The sequence below is a fragment of the Quercus suber genome, unplaced genomic scaffold, assembly GCF_002906115.3.
Source record: "Quercus suber isolate HL8 unplaced genomic scaffold, Cork oak 2.0 scaffold_144, whole genome shotgun sequence".
Lineage (NCBI taxonomy): Eukaryota > Viridiplantae > Streptophyta > Magnoliopsida > Fagales > Fagaceae > Quercus > Quercus suber.
In genome coordinates this window covers 817248-827073 of record NW_027069605.1, presented here as the reverse complement: position 1 = coordinate 827073, position 9826 = coordinate 817248, and the positions used below count along the sequence as shown (strand labels likewise).

The window sequence follows — 9826 nt, the reverse complement described above, 5'->3', positions numbered from 1 at the left end:
CAAAAACTCATACGGAAAAAATTTAGTTTTTATATTAGCTAACTTGAATTGGAGTACTAGTAATACGATTAATTGTATTACTAGTGTACCCAATAATTTTCTATGTTGTGTGAAGTTCAAGTAATAATTAAATGGTAATAATATTTTTGTGATACTTTATATTTGTTATTTAAACCCCACCCCAACCCACTTTGTCTTTTACTATTTACATATTTTTAAAAATAAAATCCATATTGTGTCAAAATGTAATTAAATTTGCATACTTTATTAAAAATTTACAACAACAACAACAACAAAAAAAAAAAAAATGCTCCACTGCGTTTTAAATAAACATTTTTTTGGGAAGAGGATAAGACCAGTAAGAATAAGGTGGAAGGCACTAAAACATGTGCAGCCACACTAACATCCACTGGTAATCTGAGCACATGAGATGACCTGAATTTTCCCTTTGGCTCTTGAAGTTGAACAAAATTACAAAGATGTACTTTATATACTAAGATAAGTCTCTCCTTTCCTTTCATCACTCCATACTAAAAAGGTTGAATATATATACACTGACTTGGGCTTATTTACTGTATCAATAAATATATTCATTAACCTTGAGAGATCATTTGTAGAAAAATTCAGGGAACCGAGCACACTTCAAATGATAATCAACTTATGAAAGATGCCATACTTGCACATGATCATAATTCATTTACATTATGGGGATTTGAACACTGGATGTTACATACACACCAATAGTTGCCAATCAATTAAGATACATAACTCTTGTCAATTGGGTGTCAATGCGGTTTATGCAGCGTTATGTGCAATGCCTCTCTTTTTTCCTGGATAAGGTGATGTACTAGTAATTATCTTATGCATCCCATATATGTTATTTTATCTCACAATGTGTAGATCTTATAATTATGTGGGACTCACTTACTGCAAAAAAGAATATGCATTTATTCCATAAATGAGATACTTAAATAACACATTTATATCTTTGGTTAAAATTTTTTTTTTCTATTTTGATACAAGTTTTATAGTTTCATTTAAGTAGATAAGATAGTACACGTTTGAATTTACTGAAAATAGAGAGGTTCCAATTAGTTCAACTATAAAGTCTTTTGTCATACTATAGGTTCAAATTCTATCATTGTTATTAAATAAACTAAGTTGCAACATGCAAGAAAACATTCAACATGAAGTAGTATTAACTAGGTGAGTGAAGTGATCATCTTAACTTTCGAACTGAGTATTATGAATGGATCATTGGGCACCAAAATTAATAAAAATTTAATTGGACACGTGACAAATATAAGCTAATTTAGGTTCAATTTAGATTTTTAATGTGCTTTGATTTTAATATAATATACTTGGTTATAAATTGCGTTTAAGCATGACAACATTCAACAGTTGTGATGATAAGATAGCCTTATCTAAATGAGCGAAGTGGTATTACCTAGATGATTTTAATATAATATAATAGGTTGGCACAAAATTAAGAAAATTAAATTAGACACATGCATGGTTTTAAAAACCAGACTAGGGACAAAACCGGATTTGTCTCCAGTTCCCAATTTTGACCGGTTTTTGACCGGTTTTGAGCACTTTCATTGGACCGAGTTGGTACTCAATTCTTGGTCGAACCGATTAGTCTGATCCGATTTTTAAAACTATGGACACATGACACAAAATTAAACTGTAATTATAATTGAAATCTATATATATAATAATAGGTGAAGCTGAGAGAAAATAAAATTAAAATTCCAAATTAGAGTTCCAGTTTTGCGTCATATCTCCTAAATTATTTATTCTTAATGAGTTTTATTTCTTAATTTTAGAATCAAATGTAGGACCACATCATAAATATTTATCTAAATAAGTCATTAAATACAAAAATCAAAGAGTTTAGGTCATATAATATATATGATATAAGTGCTACAAATAGATCAAAGACCATTTGAAAATTATAGGTGCACGTGAATTCAACCTATTTTTTCTTATAGTAATTGAATCAAAATAATATTTGTTCACTTACCATGCATATATTACTGGACAAACTACAAACACTTTGTGAGTTGTGACACAAGAAATAAGAAATCTCATTAATATTTTAGGTGGAAGCTACATTCACAAGTTATGGGTGAACCTATCAAAAAAAAAAAAAAAAAAAAAAAACAAGTTATGGGTGAGCAGAATTATCAATGTCTGTGAATTTGATAACTTATTTCTGGTCAATTTGCTTGTCAAATGTGGTTTACCAAAGTCAGCATTTTTTGGCAATGAAGGCTGAAACAAAAAATTATATACGTTTTGCTTAAGCAAAAGATTGCACTACTGGGTTTTGTTTCTTTCTTTATGGTTCACTTTTCTCATAATTTTTTTTTCTTTCCCTAGACTGGAGTAACTTGTATTCTACTCTCCCCTTAACTTTTCATTGTAAATGAAGAGGATATTTTTATAAATCCATAGAAAAAGAAGAAGGAATATACTGTTTAAAGGGGGAAAAAGGCAAAAATGTTGACATAAGGCTTTAATTTGCTTTTAAAATTTATGATTTTGCTTATGCATTTATCAGTATTGGTAGTTACAAGCCAATGCTTGTCACAAAGCCCCAAAAAAAGGGGATGCTTGCCTTAGACAATTGTTTCCCTTACTAAACAATTTCTTCAATTCTTGGCAACCAAATTTTACTTTTCGTTCACCTAAATGATATAATATTTAATAGTATAAAAAAGACATAATATTATATTAATAAAAATACTTGATGATGATAATAATTACTATCATTTCACTTTGCCCACTTGTACCAAAAAAAATAATTTAAAAGATAAAAAGAAAAAAAAAAAAATAAAGATAATAATCTTCTACCCACTTTCAATTTAATTTTATATTATATATCTCTACCAGATTCCAACCAAAACCGAAATGTCATATTTTTATCATAAAATATTAAATCATCACAAAAAATTCATTATTGCCCATTATTCAAAACATTTTCTTTTTCCATTTTATTAATCTCAATTCGGACAGTCTTTATGAAAGTTAAGACACCCAATTAGCTAAAACAACAAAAACAAGGTTTCTTATTATCTCACCAATTTTCCTTTCAAATCACAAAATCAAAAATCACAGAGCACAAAAATCCACTCTTTTTATTTTTATTTTTCTTCTCAATCTCACTCTATTTTCCTAAAAAATAAAAACATTATTTTTCGAAAAAATTAAAATTTAGATCATCACACTTCCAGCTCTGTTTCAGCTGAGCTCTGCAACTGTCTTAAGTTTAGCAGATAATAAAGCTCACTGAAATACCTTTTCTTTTAGCTCTTCTTCTAGTTTTAACACTTAGAAAAGCAGTTTCACAAGCTCTCAAAACTCAAATCTTTTTTTCACTTTTTTTTTTTTTTTTTTTTTGCAAAATTTTTTTCTGGGTTTTGTTTGAAGTTCGAATTTTCCTTCTTTTGGGTTTTAAACTTTTTTTTCGAAAATTCTAGAACTTTTTTTTTGTGTGATTTAAATTAAGAATAAAAATGGATTTTTGATATTAAGCTCATAGAATAAATTTTTTTTGTGGGGTTTAGCTATGGAAGCAAGTAGTGGTGTTACAGTAGTGGGATCAGATGCTCCGTCGGACTATCATGTAGCTCCGAGGACCGAAGCCGGTGGATCCACGGCTCCTCCTCCGGCGGCGGCTCCGTCTCCGGCTCCGGTAGTTGCGGCACCGCCGGGTATGGCGGCGCCGGCGAAGAAGAAGAGAGGTCGGCCAAGGAAGTATGGTCTGGATGGGAGTGTAACGATGGCACTGTCGCCGAAGCCGATCTCGTCGTCGGCGCCGCCGCCGGTGATAGATTTCTCGTCGGAGAAGCGCGGGAAAGTGAAGCCGGCGAGCTCAGTGAACAAGGCCAAGTTTGAGGTTGAGAATTTAGGTAATGGTGGTGACATACTTAAAAAAAAATGTTTGTTGCTGAAATAGACACATACCCTTGCGAAAATTTTTAATGTTTTGCGACTTGTATGCATGTTTTATGGTTAAAGATTAAATTTTTTTTTTTTTTGGGTGTTTATTTGTGTTTTGCATGTGAGGTTTGGTTTGGTTTTATGGGGGTGATTTGGGGTTTAGGGAATTCTTGTTGGGTAGGTGTGGGACCTCTGATTAGATGCCCTTAACTGAGATCTTGATGTATGTGGTAGTTCTGAAAAGATAAGTGAGTCTTGTGGGTTGGTATGGGAATGATGGAATCTTCTTAGTCTGCTTGTCATTTGGCACTTCTCACCTTTTTATAGGAAGAAAAATTTGTGGAAGTTGCCAATTTGGGGAGTACCTGCTAAAAAGTCTGCAACTGATAGTGAACAGACTTTGCCACTTTGGACTTGAAACCTGTCTGTCTTCAACTTGCTGACATGATCTACTGGTGAAAAAGAGGATACAAGTTGTTGTTTCCACGTTCTGTAGATATTTAGTTTCTTTCTGCTCTACGTTGTTGGTTGCTTGGAATATAGTTGAAGTAAATCCAGGTCTTTTTACTATTTTTTACTCTTTTGTTCTTTTGATTCTGTCTACCAAGTGAGTCAGGAATCTGAATGTACATTGGAGCTTTTAGTTTTTGCCTTTCTCTTACCCTGCTCCTCTTATGTCTGGTCAGACTTCAGGGTACTAGGTACTTCTTCAAGATGCCTTTTTATCTTTCTATAGGAATATCTACCAGGACAGACATCAATGCTTATAAAGATTTTCATTAGTATCTTATCCTGTTGACTTCATTTGTGCTGATGGAGATTTAGATTCCAAGCCATCAATCATTATAGCAGGACAAAATGCTTAAGTTTTGATTACTCTTTCCCCAAATTAACAGTAAGTATTAGGAAAGTTCTATATTGAGCCAGTGTTGGGTTGTCTGTGGATTTTAAGGTGGATTGGAGAATTACAAGATAGCTTTGGTTTTGTTACGATCATTTTTACTTCTTTCCTTTTTCGGATTCTATGTTTTTTTGTTTTATTTTTTTGGGGACTTATTTCCTATTGGTAAAAACTTAGGTATAGTTCGTTATGTGTTGTACTTAGGTTCCCAATTAAAGTCAACTGTGTGGATGCATTGGCCCATGAGTCACGTGGTTGAATTTAATTGTCCTTGGGAAAAATAACATTGTCTACAATTCATTGGTCAATGTAACCGTTGAATTTAATTGGAGAACCTAAAGTAGAACACCCAAGGAATGGAACTTAAGTTTTTTCCTTTCCTGTTCCCCTTACTAAAAGCAAGAAATTGATTTATAGGAAGAAGAAAGAAGTTTGCTAGTTTTTCAGTTCATCGAGAGGCCTAATTTATTTTTTAAATTCTTGCTTAGATGCATTGGATTCTTGGATTTAAACAACTATTTCAAACGATTCTAAAATTAAAAAATATAAATAAAAAACAACATTTCAAACAGCATATCATAGCTTGATATCAAAATCTACTAATGCTATTCGAAAGTAATTGCAAACAACTTTCACCTCTTAATATTGACATAGGAAGATATTGTTTTTACCACCCAGCATGATCAGGTCTTTTGTCCAGCAGACTTCAATTGTCATGCCAATTACTACAGAGATTCCTGATACTGAAACGTGTACTGATAATTGGATTTGAAATTGAATAGGAAAATAATGAAGTGTTAAGAGTACATTTATGAGGACAAACTTAACAGAATCCTGTTCAAGTGATGAATTTCACTTGATGAATTATTTGCAGCAAAAGAAGAGGTAATTTAGAAGCTCTACACTGAGATCAGTCATTTCTCAGAATTTGACTCTCTGATCTGAGTACTCTGGTCTTTTTTATTCTTTTATCCTTATGCAATGTAGTACCAGTGAAAAAAAATATTCTGTAACAAGATGCAAAATTTTAAATAATGGTCATTTTTGTATTTTTAATTTCTTGAGCGTGTTAGTGGTATGCATTGCATGAGTACGTAATGAAAAAAATTAATTTTTTATCAATTAAATATGATCAGTGATGAAATCATAGTTGTTTTGCTGTAAGAGAATGATATAACCCTTTGTATATGGTCAGTGATGAAGCCATATTTTGTTTTTTGTAAAAGAATGATTTAGCCCTGTACTCCAAGTCTTTGCATGATTTGTTAAATATGGTAGATGGCAGTTCTATAAGAGAAACTATGAGATTGTTATTTTTTTTTTTTAATTATTAACTCTTAGAAAAAAAAATAATTTGGGAACGTGTTACATGTTTAGCTTGTAAATTACAAATATTTTGCTAAGAGGTCCTTATTATGTTCACTGATATTTTAAGAATCTTCTGTAGGTGAATGGGTTGCATGCTCTGTTGGTGCCAATTTTACACCGCATATCATCACTGTTAATTCCGGCGAGGTAATTGTTGAAAATAACAGGTGTCTTTTAAATATATGACATGTACTGCAAGAAATTTCATTATTTGAATTTTGGTTGGCCTGGGCATTATATGGATGACAATCTTTGGTTCCAAATTTTTGGTCCTTACTCTGATTTTTACTATAGACTGTAACAAGTTAAATTTCAATGTAGGAGAGGAAGCCTAGTGGATCCCCTTTGGCCTTTGAATGAAGATAGAATTGGACTAAATCCTTTGCTTTGTGACATGTTTATTTATTGTATTACACAGGGATCCTTTTCTCCTTGGGATTATTATGTCTTAACATATAAATTACTTGGGCAAATTTGGTTTCTGTTTCATTTAATTAAAAATATCTGTGCTTTCTTCTTCTGAGTGGATTGAAGTTTTAGAAAAGAAGTCATAATTAGGTATAATTACAGGCATTAATTTCCTTGTATTGCCAATTCCTTATATTATCTTCCCATTGCATGTCTTAGCTATAAATGTCGTGTAATCTCTAATGCATTGTAAATGCAATAATGTATTTTAGTAGACCTCAGCTTTTTCATCTTCTTCTTTTTTTTTTTTTTTTTTTTGATGATGTGGAACCTCACCAAGGCAGGGCCCAAAGGGCCCCGCCCTTAGAGAGTAAACCCTAGATACCTGCAATTGCTTGCAAACCACAAGTATCTGGTAAGTGAGGGTGTCTTGTGGGGGATTGAACCAGGGCACTCCAGCTGGACTGGGATTTGTCTGCTAGCTGACTAATCGACCCTTACCCTCAGCAGAAACGTTGGCTTCTTTGTTCATTTATGTCATGTATGTTGATGAGTACATCAAAACAGAAAACACATAAAAACAAGTTTTTGTAATTAGGAAAAGAATCCTGCTGAACTTTACTCTTCCTCTTTCTAAAAAGGTCAAATCTGGTTGATTTTCTAATTTCGGCTTAATGTGGAAACTGTTAAACTTCTGGAACCCCTTAAATCAATGGGAATTAGATAGTCAAAGTTGCATACATGTGGACTTTGGTATTTGACTACATCGTTGGGGACCTCAAAAACTTCAATGGCCACCAAACTTTGCCATTATGCCTTTATGTTAACTGCATCCCTTGGGATCATAGTGGGCCAAGTAAGCTTTTAAACAGAGTATAATCATTTCAATCTAATATTATAAGTTATACTGGCTTTAGAGAGATAATGTCTTCTGCAATTAAGTTCACATTTTATGTACGGCTCCAAGTCCATTCCGATTCACCTGTATCATACACATCCTTGTAGAATTGTAGAAAATAAAAATCATATTTTGTAGTACTACTTTAGCATGATTGCTGTCTGTACGCTTCTTACTTTTGATGACTGATTCAAGCAAGCAAGTAAATTGGTTTTTATCATAAAGGTGATGTTCTTCTTTTTTGTTTTAGGATGTTACAATGAAGATCATATCCTTTTCTCAGCAAGGACCTCGAGCTATATGCATTCTCTCTGCAAATGGTGTGATATCGAGTGTTACACTCCGTCAGCCTGATTCTTCTGGGGGTACATTGACATATGAGGTAAGCATATTATCCCTCTTTAATTAGATGAGTATTGATAACTTTGTTCAGTTTGATGACACTGTTGAAGTATTTCAGATAATGTGTTGCTTTAACAGTTGTATGTTTGGCTTTCTTTTAGCACTGTTAAAATTTGTATTTAATAGACGTATTATACACACACTGTTGTGTTACTGAAAGCATCTGTTTTTCCTTACCTGCCTAACATTCAATCAAATAGTCCTAGTGGATTGCCGGTTATTTCCTGAATCTTACGGTAAAAATTTTAAGGTTTCATAATGTAGTTGAAAATAATTTCTGAATATAATGTTGTGGAACTTCGGATGAAACTTGCCTACACTGGCATAAGGAATAGACTCAAGTGAGGTGGCTTCCACCTTATTATTATTATTTTTAATGCACAAAAATATGACTAGCCCTCTGAGGCTCCAGTTTATAGTAAGCGGGTCAAGATCAAGTTAAACTTGATGTAAGCTATGTTACACCACCTAATACTTTTGATTGAATTAATATTTTGAAAATCTCACAGTTGGATTCTATGTTTTTTATATTCTTAATACACATGCCAAGTTTTGAAAATCAGATGTTTATTATTTGATACATAAGTTCATCTTTTATGCATAATTTTAAAATATAAAAACTGGTCATCCCTACACTGTAGGCCTTGCTAGAATCTGCCCAGAGAAAATACAGCTCCCCTAGCTTTCCCTTTCTGGTTATTGATTTATGTTCAGCCATGTTGACTGCTTCATGAGGAGAGGAGAGAAAGAGAGGGGGGGGGGGGGGGGGGGGGGGATTTCATTTATATTGTATATTAGTTATAGTCTCATCATTAAATCAACTGGTTTTGTCTGCCAGTTAGTTGTAATAAGTCCTGTCCTAGGAGTACAGTTTTCTGTCTTGTTGATTTATTATGACATCATTGGCTTTGTTGAACATCTCTTCAGCCATTTTCTCATTATATCCTACTATTATGCATATAACAATTTCTGAAAGTATTGAGTTTTTTATTATGTTAAACTATCTTCCGCTGTTCGTACAGGGTCGTTTTGAGATATTGTCATTATCTGGATCATTCATGCCAACGGATAGTGGAGGAACAAGGAGCAGATCTGGTGGGATGAGTGTCTCATTAGCAAGTCCAGATGGACGTGTAGTAGGTGGTGGAGTTGCTGGTCTATTAGTAGCTGCAAGTCCTGTGCAGGCATGTCTTTTATCTTTACAAATTATCATTCTTCTCTTATTTAATTGGTTCAAAATAGAAATGAGAAAATAGAGTACATTCCAAACTTCTGGGAAGCATGCTGTTGATGCACTACAGAACCATCTCGGCAGGATCTCCTTGTAAAAACTGATGATTGTTACAGATTAGTTAGTCAAAGCATTGAGGAGACATTCTGATGTTTTTCTTTTTGTTGGTATGAATCAGATTGTAGTAGGCAGTTTTCTGTCAGGGAACCAGCATGAGCAGAAGCCTAAGAAACAGAAACATGACTATGTAACAACTGCCACACCAACTGCAGCTGTTCCTATATCTAGTGCAGACCCTAAACTCTCATCTTCCACGTCATTCCGTGGAGATAATTGGTCTTCAATGCCACCAGACTCAAGAAATAAGCCTACTGACATTAATGTATCTTTGCCTGGAGGGTAATATAATACGACTTCACATTGTTGTGCAATATGAGGTTTGTTCCTGACCACCATTGGTAATCAAACTCCATTAGTTGGATCTTTGTTTGGTCTGTAAACATTTGGACTATATGTTAGCACCGGCATGTTGTTTCCCATCAGGAATTTCAGCCCCCCTTTCTTTTTTAGGTAGTATTTATATTAGTTAGCTGAGTGTAGGCTTTGTGCCATGTAGAATAGTTTGATGTAATATCTACACCAGGGTCTGTTCTTTGGAGTGATGTTTGTA

General features: G+C 33.4%; 1 protein-coding gene across 1 annotated transcript; it reads left to right on the top strand.

Moving 5' to 3' along the window:
* Positions 1-3000: 3000 nt before the first annotated feature.
* Positions 3001-9818, top strand: LOC112038658 (AT-hook motif nuclear-localized protein 1). The gene is made up of 6 exons (XM_065776893.1): positions 3001-3069; positions 3573-3917; positions 6297-6364; positions 7774-7905; positions 8948-9109; positions 9335-9818. Exons 2-6 carry the CDS (start codon positions 3575-3577, stop codon positions 9557-9559), a joined length of 930 nt encoding a protein of 309 aa, XP_065632965.1. The 5' UTR covers positions 3001-3069; positions 3573-3574; the 3' UTR covers positions 9560-9818.
* The last annotated feature ends 8 nt before the right edge of the window (positions 9819-9826 follow it).

Bases quoted from the DNA above. Each gene is read 5' to 3' on its own strand.
- LOC112038658 (XM_065776893.1), top strand. From the start codon at position 3,575: ATGGAAGCAAGTAGTGGTGTTACAGTAGTGGGATCAGATGCTCCGTCG. The intron at 3,918-6,296 runs GTAATGGTGGTG...AATCTTCTGTAG, and splicing joins GTTTGAGGTTGAGAATTTAG to GTGAATGGGTTGCATGCTCT. The intron at 7,906-8,947 runs GTAAGCATATTA...CTGTTCGTACAG, and splicing joins GGGGTACATTGACATATGAG to GGTCGTTTTGAGATATTGTC.